We start from the raw sequence: 14,971 nt of genomic DNA, 5'->3' as shown, positions 1-14,971 counted from the left end.
CTCATGGCACTTCTTTGCCTGAAACTTCAGTGACCGTCCGTCATCCTCTGAATGAGGGCCAGACTCTTAGGATGTCCTGCTAATGGCTGAAGGACCCAGTCCACACTTACCTTCCAAGGTTCACCTTTTCCTACACACAACTTATTCTTCAGCCTCACAATGTGTCCTCTTCAGACCCCAGCTGTATCAGACTTCGGCTTCTTTAATCCGCTCTGTACAATCTCATCTCTGGGCCATCGAACACGCTGTTCTGCTGTTCTGTCTGCCTGGAACGCCCTCCCTGCCTCCCTCCCGTCCAGCTCTTACTCATCCTTGGGCTCCCAGCTGACACGTCACTTCCTCTGGGAAGCCTTCTGTGACCTCCGGCTGGGCTGAGTGCCCTCCTGTGTTCCCATGGTGCTGTGTTCATCTCTCTCCTAGACTTTCTCCACCTGGTTTGGAAATTCCTGGTTGCTGCTTTGTCTCCTCTGGCCTTGGTTGATTCCTTAAGGGCAAGAGTGGCATCTTAGGTTGTTTTGTTCTCGTTCTGGCCATGCCAATATTGGCACTTGGTAGACATCCAGTTGATTGAGAGGTGTAGGATATGCCACAAGGGGCACTTTTCTGAAGGTGGACTGTCCTCAGATGGAGTCTCAGTGTTCCTGTCTTCCTCCTTGGGAAAGAATGTGTGCCTGCCCTGCACCTTCAGGACAGACCTAGTCAAGTTCAACGGTGGCACTCTGGAGAGTCTTGGGCTACCCCAGTGAATGAAACGGGATTCTTTCCAGAGCAAGGAAGGGCTCACATGTCCATTAAACATGCAGTACAAGCCAGGCAGTGTACCTGGCTCTCTGCACATGCGGTCTGCTAAGGTCCTGCAAGGCAGGCAGTATAAGCCCCATGTTTCCTAACTTGCAAAACAAGGTTCTGAGAGTTGGAGTGGCTGCACAGCCGTGTGCCAGCGTGGACGAAGGACAAAGAGTTTGTGGCAGTCCCCTGACTCCTCTGCCTTCTCAGGTGATGGCAACCCTAAGGAAAGCAGTCCCTTCATCAACAGCACGGACACAGAGAAGGGAAAGGAGTACGATGGCAAGAACATGGCCCTGTTCGAGGTGGGCTGCAAGGGCTGTCGGCCCCCTACTTACAATTGCCACCTGGCTCATCCTCCCTGGGAAGCGTATCCTCCTCTCCACCACTCCCTTACGTGCATCTCTTTTCCCGGGCCTCCCTAACCTCCAGCTTTAGCCCCTCTCCTCCCCACCCCCCTCCTCCTGCATCATTTCCTCTGTCCTGTTCCCACTGCCTGTTCCTTCTCCTAACTTTGGTGGTTTTACCCATCCTGTCCCTGTCCTCTGCCCTCTACCATCCAGCTCACCCCACTCCCTCTCTGAGACCACCAGCTTCCCTAACACACTGACACCCTTCCTCTGTAGGAGGAGATGGACACCAGCCCCATGGTGTCCTCCCTGCTCAGTGGCCTGGCCAACTACACCAACCTGCCCCAGGGAAGTAGGGAGCACGAAGAGGCGGAAAACAATGAGGGTGGAAAAAAGAAGCCGGTGCAGGTGGGGCCTTGGGGAGAAGGGCTGGGGGAGGAGAGATGGGAGAGGAAAATACTCAAGTGGAGGGCTGGATGATGGAGGCAAAGGGGTGGGATTTGGAGGCTGGGGTGGGGAAGGCGTGAGAGCTGAAGGGTGGAGATGGAGGGGTGCAGGGAGGAAATGGCTGGAAGGATGGATGGTGGAGGCAGAGGGATGGGAGCTGGACTCTGGAGGAGAGGAGGGAAAGGTATTAAAATCAGAGGGAAGGGGGAGGAGCATGGAGGAGGAGTGGGTGGGGCGTCCATAATGGACAGGGACTGCAGGGACTGACACTGGCTTTTCTGGCAGGCCCCACGCATGGGCACCTTTATGGGTGTGTACCTCCCGTGCCTGCAGAACATCTTTGGCGTCATCCTCTTCCTGCGGCTCACCTGGGTGGTGGGCATCGCAGGCATCATGGAGTCCTTCTGCATGGTCTTCATCTGCTGCTCCTGTGTGAGTGACGCCCCAAGAGCTGGGGCTTGGCAGAGGCCTGGGGGTGGGAGGTGGGAGGGTGCAAGCGTGAGACCTGTGCTTTTTATAGGAACCACTGCTCATGATCTTTGAGAGTAAATTAGTTCTGACTGGCCCTTCCTGCCTCGCAGAGGCTTGGTCCTGGTGGCTGCTAACCAGGCTCCACCTGGGTCTGTAGGTGCATGTAATCATACACATAGTGCAGATTCATGGATGAAAACGATACGTGTAGAGAAAAAAATACAGTGCTCCTGTAATCCATAATAGCTACCTTTTGGTAGGCTCCAATGCACAAAAAGAATGACATATATACCACAGATCACACAGTGATCAGATCCTTCCCATCCTCTAGAAAATATCAAATATTCACCAGACATTCCTGATACTTTTAGGTGTCCTGGCACACAACCCTGAGACAGCTCTGCATGTGAGGCAGACAGCACCGAAGCTGTTCTGTAGATGAGGAGACAGGAACTAGAGAAATGAAGCCTTGGGTCTTGTGGCTGGTCATGGGCCAGGCTGGGGTTTCCAGAGCTCTCTAGTGCTGTAGATTCTGCTCCTCCCCTTCTCATGGTGAACAAGAGGTTTTTGTGAGAAGGACTTGGCTTGGCATGAGTCAAAGTTGGAGCGGGCCCAGGAAGAAGCCCAGCAGAAGAGAACTTGTGGGTTTGGCTAGTGTTTATGGGGTATATGGCTTGGCCTCCGCCCAGGCCACTGTGGCCCCCAGCAGCTGCCTCTCTCATGATCTCTTTCCTCACAGACGATGCTCACGGCCATTTCGATGAGTGCGATTGCAACCAATGGTGTTGTCCCTGGTATGTGACTGGGGTCTCTGGGGAGAGGAAGGGGCCTGGTGGTTGGAAGACGGGACAGTGCTCTGGGCTTTGAGGGTCATCAAAGAGACCAAGAGAAGCAACACTGCAGAGCAGGGAGTGGGGGTGGGGCTGCTCCTGGGTTGGTAGCAGGAGCTCATTGGGGTAGGAGAGGGAGGCAGTTGCTGGTGTTGAATAGAGCACTGGCAGCCCCCCACCCTTAGCCTGGGCCCCTCCTCTCCACCACTCTGTTTTCTGAGCTATGACCTCCTTATAGGGGTAATTAGCAACATGGTAATTAGCACTGCAAAATCCATGCAGAGAGCTTGGCTGGGTCTCCCAACAGTCTCCTTTCTGGGGGCTGCAGCCTGAAGCACACAGCAGCCCTCTTCTGTCCTCTGTCACTGAGTCCCCCGTCCCCCCTCCCCCAGAGCATCCCAGGATCCCACATCCCTCTTGCTGACACTAGGCTTTCTCTGCAGCTGGTGGCTCCTACTACATGATTTCCAGGTCTCTGGGCCCAGAGTTTGGGGGCGCCGTGGGCCTCTGCTTCTACCTGGGTACCACCTTTGCTGGGGCCATGTACATCCTGGGTACCATCGAAATCCTGCTGGTGAGAGGGGCTAAGGAGGAGGTGTGGGGTCCCAGGCTGTCAGCCAATTAACCAACACTCTCGGGACACCTCCTGTAGGTCAGGCCACTCAGGAAGGCCAAAGAGAAATCAGATGTGGTTCTGTCTTGAAAGAGTTCCCAATCTAGTTGGGGAGACAAGATACAATAATTATGTAACACAAACAGCTGCCGTTTATCAGGCACCCACTGAGCTCTCAGCATAGTTCCAAGTGCTTTCCAGTCATTATCTTGAATCCTTCCAAGGTTTGAGTATTATGATGCCCGTTTTACAAATGACAGGCTCGGAGAGGTGGGACAATTTGCTGAAGGTCACTCAGCTATCCGGGAGGTGGCAGAAGGTGGGTTGACATGAGTAAAAATAATGGAAGGAACACTGGTAATGCCACCCAGTAGCTGCCGTTTGGTGGTCGCCTGCCCCAGGACGGGGCTGTGCTAAGTACTCTAAGCATGTTGACTGTAGAGCACTGATGACCGCAAATAAGAAAAACCCTGCGCAGAGTGATCAGTTAGCAGCAGTGACTGATGGGCTGTGCTCCAAGGACGGACATGCTCCCGCAGGTCTCTGTTCTTTCTGCTTTTCTGCAGGGTGGGTGCTGATGAGGGTTCCCTGGGTCATAGGAAGTGGAGGTGACATTTCCTCACCCCTCACCCTCCTGAAAGCCCTCTGGAAGTAGTGTATCACGTAGTTTTGCCTGGATAACTCTCTCATGAGTTAGAAAGTAGCCATTTTACAGATGAGGAGAGCAAGGATTGCGGAACTTAAGGGACGTGTGAAGGACACGAATGCGTGTCTTCTGATGCCAAAGCCTGTCCTGAGCACCACACTGCCTTGGAGAAGTAGGAGGGAGGTGTCATAGCTGCTGGTTTTAGGGCAAGACAGAAGACAGAAGGAACCAAGGTGGAGAGGGTGAATGGGAAGCTAGAGGCCTGAGGGAGCAGATGGTGAGAGAAAACTGAATATTTTAAAATGTATTATAAATGAAATTCTGGATTGTGTACATAGCTGAGTGATAGCATACTTGCTTAGTATGCTCAAGGCCCTGAGTTTGGTACCCAGCACTGTAAATAAATAAATAGCAGTCTTACCATTGCATACAGCTGGGAACATATCAAAGTAAAGACAAAATAAAGGAGAAAAATAATCACCGAAAAGAAAATCACCATCTAACATTTTGGCATATTTTCTTCTAGTTTTTATTTTTCTACATGACATGGCATTCTGTCTTTGTAAAATATACACTTATACCACAAACACTTCCCTAAATAACTGGAAATTCTCTTTATGAATATCATTCATAAGTGAAACAACTTTCATATCTGCTTAAGCATAAGATTTAGTATAGAATTTTAGAAAATACAGTTGTGCACAAAAATGAATATTATTCACAGTTTAGTTATTCAGGCAAAAGCACCATTAACATTTCAGTGCCCTACAAACACACACCCAGACACACACATCCATAAATATTTTCATAACTAAACTTATAAAAATGAGAAAAGGAGACATTTTAAGAGAACTTGATTGTGTCCACCTACTACAAGTAGATTTATTTGTTCTTGGTGCTGGGGGCTGAAGCCAGGTCTTGTGTGCTTGCTAAGTACCAGGTCTACCATTAAGATATGCCCCAGTCCTGTGCCATCTTTGACAGCTTCATAGTTTGTGTGAGGATGTTGTGATTTCTGTACCTAACCTCTAAGAATGAACATGTGACTTCTTTTCCTCTTTCTGTTAGAAATAATAAAGCAGTAAGTAATCATTAATGACAAAGCAATGCAAATAAACAATTATCCCTACCATCTTTGCACTGCTGTTAAGGTATTACATCATAGTCCTTAAGGACAGCCCCTCCCCCGTCACCCGGTGTCACTTCCCGTACTACACTATGCCAGGTGCTGAGACAGGAATCCTTTTTCCACGATGCCCCACCCAGACTTTAAATGATGTCCCTGGGGTGATTCTCAGCTGGTCCTCAGTGGGTCACCCGCCTGACCTTGTTGTCCACTTCTTGCAGGCTTATCTCTTCCCAGCTATGGCCATCTTCAAGGCAGAGGATGCCAGTGGGGAGGCAGCCGCCATGTTGAACAACATGCGTGTGTATGGCACCTGTGTGCTCACCTGTATGGCCACTGTGGTATTTGTGGGTGTCAAGTATGTCAACAAGTTTGCCCTGGTCTTCCTGGGTTGTGTCATCCTCTCCATCCTGGCCATCTATGCTGGGGTCATCAAGTCTGCCTTTGACCCACCCAACTTCCCGTGAGTGCTGCCTCTGTGAGGCTAAGGTGTTATCCTCTCCTCTCCCAGCCTCATTTTGGGGTGTGTACACCAGTCTCTGCCAAGCCCCCTCTCCCCACCTCTTGGAATCTGTGGGATGTGGGTTGGGGGAGCCACCTGCCTTGGGAGGGAAAGTCTCTCCTGGATTGAGGGCAATTTCTTCAGGGTGGAATAACTTTTCTGGAGATGGGAACAATTTCCTTGTGAGAATCAATGCTTGCCTGTGGGGTGGCCTTAAGAATTTCATGAAAATGACTTCTGAAAGGATGAACACTGTGGTGGCCAAAAACTTCCTGGATGGGATCATCTCCTGGAGTAAGACAAACTTAGTTTTGGAATGCTTCTGGGTGGAAAAAGACCTAGAAGAGAGGATTCAGGGCTCAGATCCCGGTCAGTTCTGTGGCTCTTCTAGGGCAGAGGCCCTCTATTCCATGGGCGCAGGGAACAGCACCGGAGGCTGTTGTCCATGGTGCTGAAAGAGCATCTTGCTAACGTAGTGATTCTCCTCTGCCTTGGTGCTACATCAGAATCGTTTGAGGATCTTTGCTGGGCTCCATCCAAATTAAAACAGAATCTCTGGATGTGGGTCCCTGGTATCTGTGTTTTAAAGGTCTCCAGAGGTTTCTTGTTTTGAAGCCGGGACGAGGTCACGTCCCTCCCCATCTTCCTTGCTTGTGTTTCTCCCTAGGATCTGCCTCCTGGGGAACCGCACACTCTCTCGTCATGGCTTTGATGTCTGTGCCAAGCTGGCTTGGGAAGGAAATGAGACAGTGACCACGCGGCTCTGGGGCCTTTTCTGCTCCTCCCGCTTCCTCAATGCCACCTGTGATGAGTACTTCACCCGAAACAATGTCACGGAGATCCAGGGGATCCCTGGTGCTGCCAGTGGCCTCATCAAAGGTCTGGGGAAGGGAAGGGGGCTGGTATCCAGAGAGAACCTCAGGGATCCTAGGTTAAGTGGTCAGTATTAGGAGGCCCTCCTTGGGACAACAGATGAACTCAATCCCCTTTAACTGATCATCTGCTTTGGGCTATGTCTTGCCCTGGGCATCACAGAGGGGTAGAGATTTAAAAGGAGGTGAACCAAGCATGGTAGTACATGCCTGTAATTCCAGCACTCAGGAGGCAGAGACTAGAGGATGGCTGCAAATTCAAGGCCAGCCTGGGCTACATAGTGAGCCTCTGTCTTAAAAAAAAGACAGAAAAGAAAAAAGAAGGGAAGAATAGTTTATCACTGGTAGGAAAGAAACTCACCAATTTAACAAGTATTCACTAAGCATCTACTAACTACCTAGCACTAAGATTAGTAGTAGGAATACATAATAAAATAAGTCAAGTCTTTGGCCTCAAGGAATCTAGTGACAGAGACAGATGTATTAGCAAATAAATTATGACACAAGTAGATGTGTACTCAATGAACAGAGAATTCTCGGGGGAGAGAGTGCTTTTGTGTATCAGGTGACAAGACTAGGCTTCCCGTACTCACTTGAGGAGAGTTTTGAAGGACAAATAAGATTGTCAGTTATATCAGGAAATAAGGGAGTCACAAATCAAAGAACAGCTGGTTTAATGCATGCAGAGAGCAGCATATTGTGTGCTCCTGACCATAAGTAATTTGGTATGATTGGGGTGGATGAAGTGCAAAAGAAAGAGGCCAAGAAATGATGTTGGCGAGCCGGCGTGCACCAGATTGGGGTAGGCCTCGGAAGGCATGCGGAGGGGTTTAGACTGCATGGTGAAGACCATCAGAGTCCAAGAGGAGGCTGCTGTGAGCCCAGGAGAGAGATGAGAGTTTCCTTCACTAGAATGATGGAACAGAAGTTTTGTTCATGGCTGTTTTACCTCTTTGGAGGGATTTGGCCATGACTGCACAGGACTTTGGAAAATTGGAAGGGTGTTAGTGCCTTTAGTGGAAAGATGCTGCCTTTAGGCCAAGATGCTGTGGAGCAGTCTATGCCTACAGTGCTACAAGACAGCTTTGGAGCGAAGAATCATCTGGCCTCACATGTCACCAGTGCCAAGGCGGGAGGCACACTGGAGGCATCCTTGAAATGTTAAGGAGGGCTCCTGGGTGGAATTTGGAGTTTGGGGAAGAGGTGGGAGCAGTTGAGAGCAATGCTAAGGTATCTGAATGGATGAGAGTACTTTTACTGAGATAAGAGATGCAGAAAAGGTTGGAGGGAATGATTCGATCACTTTGGGATATACTGAGTCATTCTGAGGTGGGTCTTTATGTGTCTGCCTGGCTAGATTAAACTATTGGTGGGCAAGCTCTGAGTTGGATGTATCTGTGAAATCTCTGGCCCAAAGCAGGGGCTTACAAAATGTTGGTGGTATGAAATGCAGCCAGGAGGAGTGAGATGTGATTGCTTCACTCTTATTTTTGCCCATTGCACCTCTGGTCCTCTGACTTCCAGCCTTCCTCCTGAGCATTCTGTCTCCCCACAGAGAACCTGTGGAGCTCCTACTTGACCAAGGGGGTGATTGTGGAGAGACGCGGGATGCCCTCGGTGGGCCTGCCTGATGGCACCCCCATCGACATGGACCACCCCTATGTCTTCAGCGATATGACCTCCTACTTTACCCTGCTGGTTGGCATCTACTTTCCCTCAGTCACAGGTGAAGGGGAGCTCACAGAGGGAGGACTCTGCCTGGGACTGGGTGGGTCAGAGAGAGACAATGATGAGGTTGGGAATTCTTAGGCCAGTGGTCCCCTCAAGTAAGCAGGAGCCAGCAGTTCAGTCCCCACTGGACAGATGAGGAAATGAAGGCCGGAATATGCCTAAGAGCTCACATGAGTCAGCATCCAGGACTAGGTCCAGGCCCCTTGCCTCCGAGATCTGTCCTTTTTTCTCTCTCTCTCTGTTCTCCTGTGGTCTGGCTCCTGTCTGAGCTGCTCCTCTGTTCACAGGGATCATGGCCGGCTCTAACCGCTCTGGCGACCTGAGGGATGCTCAGAAGTCCATTCCCACGGGCACCATCCTGGCTATTGCCACCACCTCTGCTGTCTGTATCCTGTGCTGCTGGGCTGGGAACACCTGGTGGGGAATGCTGGAAGGGCCACGCTGAGGTTGCTGCCTTTCCTGGCTGGTTCAGGAGAAGTTGCAGGGGGCCGTTCTCTACTTTGGGGTTTCTCCTTCATTCAGTGCTGCAGATATCAGCTCAGTTGTTCTGTTTGGGGCCTGCATTGAGGGGGTCGTCTTACGGGACAAGTAAGTCAGAGAATTCGGGTTGATCCTGTCCTGGAGGAGAGGACACATGAGGCTGGGTTCTGGGAAACAGGGGGTGCTGGGACCAGTTCAAGGAGCTTGTGGGAGGGAGGCTGCTAGGGTCATTTGCAAACACACCTTGTTATTACATTTTATCTTTCTGCCAGGTCAGGCAGCTTAAATGATGTCTCATTTCCTTTAGGATAATGATACTTTCCTTCTCTTTTGTTTAAAATCTCATTAACTCATTAACATTGACTGGATGTTTATAGACTGGTCACTGTCTAGGGCTGGAGGGGGAGCAAAGATAAATGACACACACTTCTTGCCCCAAGGAGTTCTTTGGGGATGGTGACCCCACTTGCTGAAAAACTTGAAATGCAGAGCAGTAAGAGTGACCATGAATAGGACCACAGGGGCTCTGGGAGTTCACAGAGGACCGCAGTCCTGTCCTCAGGAGACTGAGAAAGGCTTTCCTGATGGGGTGGGGTTGCAAGTGTCTTATGTGTCTTAAAGTTGGTCTTCAACCCACCACGAATTGGAAATATTTGAAAAGATAATTACACCTGTAATGTACAGACTTTCTTCTATGCTATTATTCCCTAAACAATATAGCAGAACAGTTATTTCTAGAGCACTTACATTATGTTAGATACTGTAAGTAATCCCTGGATGACTTAAAGTATATGAGAGGAAGTGCATAGGTTATGTGCAAAAATCGTACCAAATTTTATATAGGCCACCTGAGCATCACAGATTTGGCATCCACCAGGAGGGCCCTGGAACAGCCCCTCTGAATACCGAGGGACAGTTGTAGTCCATTCATCCTTTCCATTTCAGGGCTGAACAGAGATTAGGCAGCTAGGATGGGGAACAGTACACCAGGCAGTGGGGTTGGCAGAGTGTGTGTGTGCATGTGTGTGTGTGCTTGTGTGTATGTATGTGGCTATGAACAGTTTCAGCGCCTCAACACCCTCCCCTCTGGAGGCCACATGTGCTGGCTATGAGCAGGGTAAGCGAGGAGGTGTCATCACAGAATCACATTCCAGGGTACTCCTGGCAGGAGTTAGGTAACGAAAGGGGAGCATGAGCTGGAGATCTAGGCTAGAGTCAGCACACTGGCCACATGACAGCTTCCTTTTAGTATTTAAATGGAGGAAACCCTGAGAGGTTTCAGACAGGGTAATGACCCAGGCGAGTGGACTGTGCGCATATATTACACCTGTTAGTTCTAGGGCAGGTTGACTTCTACTTCATTTAATCGCAGACGTCACACAACATTGCACAGCAGATCATGCACTGCAGCTCTTCCTTGGATTTTTTTTTTTGGTTCTTATGACATCACTACAGGAACCAGAGTCCCATTTTCCACAGGGAGACCCAGATGCTGACACTCTCAGGATAATGTAATACTAACACTTGGCCGTTTACTAGAATCACGTTGGTACCACGTTCTGGGGCTAAATGTGTTATATATTGAACCTCCTTTTCCTCCCCCCCCCTCAGCAACTGTATGAGATAGGCTTATAGTGAGTCTTGTTTTGCAGCTAAGAAAACAGCTCAGAGGGGTTCAATGACTTGCTCAAGGTCACACAGCAGAAAGTGCTCAGGATATTTGGAGTGTGTCTCATTAAATCCAGGTAGCAATGCTCACCCGGCATCTCCCGTCTGCTTACTGCTTTACTCCAGGTTTGGCGAAGCTGTGAATGGCAACCTGGTGGTGGGCACGCTCGCCTGGCCATCACCCTGGGTCATTGTCATCGGATCCTTCTTCTCCACCTGTGGGGCTGGGCTGCAGAGCCTCACGGGGGCCCCGCGTCTGCTGCAGGCCATCTCCCGGGATGGCATAGTGCCCTTCCTGCAGGTCAGTGCGGGCAGGCGGGCAGCCTCTCCCAGTAGCTCAGCTGGCCAGGGCCCTGCCAGGAGGTCACACAGTGAATGAGGGCCACTGTCAGGCCTGAGCTGCCCTTGGGCACCTCTGCTCAGGACTGCACTGAGGATAATGGGTGGGCTTTATTTGGGATTTGACCCATGGTCAGCCCATCTCTTCCAGCATCCTCTGCTCTCGGGGGGGGGGGAAATAAAAGTGTCCTTATTCAGGCCCTGGAGGGTGGTCAGGGACTTAGAAGGGGACTTGGAGCACAGGAACGGGTGGTTCTCTCCATGATGCTTGAGAAAAAAGATTTATGGTGCACAGCCATGGCTGCTCGCTGGCCTCTCGATGGCTCCTTTCTCATCTGCACTTCTGGGCCATCTTGTCCCTTCAGAGGTCATTTGAGCTTCATAGCACTTGGGTGTCAATATCAGGTGGCAAAAGCCTGCTATCCCCTTGGGCTTCCCAGCGGGTGAGGATGCAGCCTCCTCTCTCTACAACCCTTCCTGGTCGTAGCATTCCTGTCTGTCCTCCACTGGTTCCCAAGACCAGGGAGAGAGGCAAGAAGTCCTTACGGGTTCAGTCCCCTCACTATGGTGGCTCTGTCCCCAGGTCTTTGGCCACGGCAAAGCCAATGGAGAACCAACCTGGGCCCTGCTGTTGACAGCTGGCATCTGTGAGATCGGCATTCTCATCGCCTCCCTCGACGAGGTTGCCCCCATCCTGTCCATGTGCGTGTCTGGCTTTGTGCCCTCCCCGTGAGCTTGTGTGCTTCTCCACCTGGGACCCTGACAACCTGCCCAAACACTTCAACTCTGAGAAGTTTCTCCCTCGCTGGGAAAGCCCGTCCTCTGTTATACAGAGCTTTACCCCATTTATGTCTGGATGAGTTCTGAGGATTGAACTCACGGCCTCGCAATTGCCAGGCAGGCACTTATGCCACTGAGCTAAATCCCCAGCCCTAGGTCTGGATGAGTTGTGGAGGATGTGGCCTTTGAACAGCTCCCGAAACACCAGAGCACCATTTCCCTCCCTGTCCCTGTGCCTTGTTTCTGTTTCTGCTCCCCTTGGGCATCTCTGTTTCTCGGGGGTCTTTCTGTGTTCCAGGTTCTTCCTGATGTGCTACATGTTTGTGAACCTGGCCTGTGCCGTGCAGACGCTGCTGAGGACGCCCAACTGGAGGCCACGCTTTCGCTATTACCATTGGTGGGTGCCCTGTCCTGCCACCCACCCCACTACACCATGACTTCCTCCCAGCCCCCAGCCCAGCCCACTCCCTCCGGGTCTGCAGACCCCACATGTGAAGAAGACACCCCATTTTTATCTAGCTTTGTAGCCCAACTAGGATGAGAAAAGTCCTGGAGAAGGTCTGCTCATAGCCCTGACTAATAATGTAACACAACTTGAAACGGCCCGCTGTGACCCTCAGCATCTTACAGTACAGCATGGAGGTTAGAGTCAGCCCTACCTGAAGTGAAAATATGACTGTATTCCCTGTCAGGCTTTGGGCTGATGACAGCCTCTCAGCACTTAGTTTACCCATCTGTGAGATGGGCCTGTTAGCTTCACCCCCCCCCCTTCTGGGGCTCTCGTAAGCATCCTAGGGCTGGTGCAGGGAAGATGGTCATTCCAAGGAGGCTGGGTTCTTCCTATCATAACACTGGGCAGCTTTTCATGTCCACCCTGGAACCGCAGGAATAACACGAGGAATATGAGCTCACACAGGGCAAGGGACTGGCCAAGGCCACCCAGGAGGGCGATGGTGTAGTGGACTTGCACTTGCTTTGCTGGGAGTCTCTTCTTAGACCTTCTGCGTCCAACTTCTAGAGACCCCTGCCTGGAACCACCCAGCTAGGACTGTCTGGCAGGCTCAAGGGCACAGAGACAGGGTGGTGTGTGACTCAGGGGGTGGGTGGGGCATAGTGCCCTGTCCAGCTGCTCATTCATCTGCAAGTTCTCTTAACAGTGCCAGTAGTGTGAGCACCCTTAGACCTGACCCTTGCTGCCCAGGTCCTGCTCAGGCTCTGCCCACCTCTTGCTGGAAGCCCAGGCTCCGGTGATATCCCTGCCAGGGCTGAGAGGTCGGGTCTCTCTCCATTGTCCAGGACCCTCTCCTTCCTGGGCATGAGCCTGTGCCTGGCCCTCATGTTCATCTGCTCCTGGTATTACGCGCTGGTGGCCATGCTTATTGCCGGACTCATCTACAAGTACATCGAGTACCGTGGGTGAGTGTGGGAAATGGGAGAGGCTGAGGGGCAGGGGTGGTGGTGGGTGTGGGGAGGAGACAGGGAGTGGGGAGGACAGCGCTGGGTGGAGGGACAGGCGATGCAGGATGGGGTTGGGAGATGGGCACTGGGGCTTTGAGAAACACTCAGAAAAGATGGGGGAATGGATTCAGGAGTGAGTTTCCAAGGAACCAGCTCAGGCTTGATGGAGCCAGGGAGCAGGAGTGACAGGTCTGTTGCTTCTGAGCCGAGATAGACGGTCGTGCCCTGGGGCAGCCAGTTCTGTGCTGATGGTTCTCTCTGTCCCTCTCTGGCCTCATGTGATCCCCGTCCTGACCCCCAGGGCAGAGAAGGAGTGGGGCGATGGGATCCGAGGCCTGTCTCTCAGCGCCGCCCGCTATGCGCTCTTGCGCCTAGAGGAAGGGCCGCCGCATACCAAGAACTGGAGGTGAGTGGCGAGGGGCACAGAGCAAGGGGCGCAGGGTCAGGACAGGAACAGAGCAGGGGCCAGACTCATCCACTTGCTGAGTGGCACCAGGCAGGCCTGGCCTTGCCCGACACCAAGGCTGACCCGTGTCTTAGACCTGTGTCCTCCAAAGCCTACCCACCATGCCATCCACCTGACCATCTACTCATCTATTTACCCAAAAAGCTTGGGAACACATGATATGCAGCAGGCTGCCGCCCACTCTGTGGCGATGTAATGAGGTCACGGTTCTGTGGCGATGTCACCCAGAACCAGATAAACATCATATCTCATAGAATTTATCTTTCACTTTGAGAGCAGCAATAGCATCTCTTAGGAATCTCAGATTTTATTCCTGTGAAGTCAGGAGCTTAGAGAAGGTCTCAGGAGTCCCAGGAAGGGGTGGTCAGCACCCTCCGCCCCTGCCTGTCAGCCTCGGTGCCTTCTCACTGGCTGCCCTGCCTGCCCAAACCTTACCCACGCCCCAGGTCCCACTTTGCCATGAGTAAGGCTGCAGCTCTGAACTGTGCGTAGGAACTGTCACCTTGTGTCCACTGATGTTGACTAAACCAGGACTTCAGACACTAGAGCTTTGCATTACAAATGATCAGCACAGAGTCTAGCCCAAAGTAGGTGCCTGAAGGACTGGGTTAGGGTTAGGTGAATGAATTGAGGTGGCTGAGTGAGGAAGGAGATGAACCCATAACTAGCTGGTAGGATGGGTAGATGTGTATCTGTACAGGACGGAAGTTGGTTAATAGATGGATGAATGGGTAACAGGTAGGTGAATGTGTGGGTAATAGTGAACAAGGCACATGTAGGTAAACCAATAAGGATATGAGTGGATGACTGAAGGATAAACCGAATGAGGGCGTGGACAGACAGATGCATGCTGTAGGTAGATGGAGGGGTGGGTGGGGGTGCATACATGGAGGGATGGATGAAGGCCTTGTTATCCAAGGCAGTGTGTGACTGGTGGATGTTAAGCCAGATGTGTGGGTGATGGGAACAGGTGGGTGCGGTACAGAGGACAATGGCTTGGTGAGGGATGATGGGTGGATGGTGGGTGGCTGGTTGGGGAGGAGGTAGATGGGTCACATGACTCTGCACCCCCTTCAGACCCCAGCTGCTGGTGCTAGTGCGCGTGGACCAGGACCAGAATGTGGTGCACCCACAGCTGCTCTCACTGACCTCCCAGCTCAAGGCAGGGAAGGGCCTGACCATTGTGGGCTCTGTCCTCGAGGGTACCTTTCTGGATAACCACCCCCAGGCCCAGCGGGCAGAAGAGGTGAGCAGAGGGTTGGGGATACTCAGGAAGTCAGGCTCGGCCCCTCTGTACTTTTCCTCCTTATACTTTTGGATCCAAGGGGGCTCAGTTTCTGTCTTCTTTCTTAGAAGAGGCACCCTAGGGCCCAGAGTTGCTTAAAATTCAATCTACAGAACCCGAG

At 51.7% G+C, this 14,971-nt stretch overlaps 1 protein-coding gene across 3 annotated transcripts in view; it reads left to right on the top strand.

The window, feature by feature from the left end:
* The window catches only part of Slc12a5 (solute carrier family 12 member 5), a 36,048-nt gene that overhangs the window by 11,661 nt on the left and 9,416 nt on the right, over positions 1 to 14,971 (top strand). For all 3 annotated transcript variants that reach the window (XM_063248254.1, XM_003467701.5, XM_063248255.1), the window contains exons 2-17: positions 997 to 1,091; positions 1,413 to 1,544; positions 1,869 to 2,015; positions 2,794 to 2,848; positions 3,328 to 3,458; positions 5,491 to 5,732; positions 6,439 to 6,650; positions 8,199 to 8,369; positions 8,662 to 8,760; positions 8,905 to 8,962; positions 10,649 to 10,823; positions 11,445 to 11,563; positions 11,940 to 12,038; positions 12,938 to 13,057; positions 13,401 to 13,505; positions 14,643 to 14,811. In XM_063248254.1, the coding sequence (XP_063104324.1) occupies positions 997 to 1,091; positions 1,413 to 1,544; positions 1,869 to 2,015; positions 2,794 to 2,848; positions 3,328 to 3,458; positions 5,491 to 5,732; positions 6,439 to 6,650; positions 8,199 to 8,369; positions 8,662 to 8,760; positions 8,905 to 8,962; positions 10,649 to 10,823; positions 11,445 to 11,563; positions 11,940 to 12,038; positions 12,938 to 13,057; positions 13,401 to 13,505; positions 14,643 to 14,811 (2,129 nt within the window). The remainder of the gene's footprint in view (positions 1 to 996; positions 1,092 to 1,412; positions 1,545 to 1,868; positions 2,016 to 2,793; positions 2,849 to 3,327; positions 3,459 to 5,490; positions 5,733 to 6,438; positions 6,651 to 8,198; positions 8,370 to 8,661; positions 8,761 to 8,904; positions 8,963 to 10,648; positions 10,824 to 11,444; positions 11,564 to 11,939; positions 12,039 to 12,937; positions 13,058 to 13,400; positions 13,506 to 14,642; positions 14,812 to 14,971) is intronic.

This window comes from Cavia porcellus, unplaced genomic scaffold (genome assembly GCF_034190915.1).
Source record: "Cavia porcellus strain 051 isolate PalLab524CR breed Dunkin Hartley unplaced genomic scaffold, mCavPor4.1 scaffold_5, whole genome shotgun sequence".
NCBI lineage: Eukaryota > Metazoa > Chordata > Mammalia > Rodentia > Caviidae > Cavia > Cavia porcellus.
Note: the sequence above shows the minus strand (reverse complement) of the source record. Positions and strands in the feature narration are given on the sequence as shown.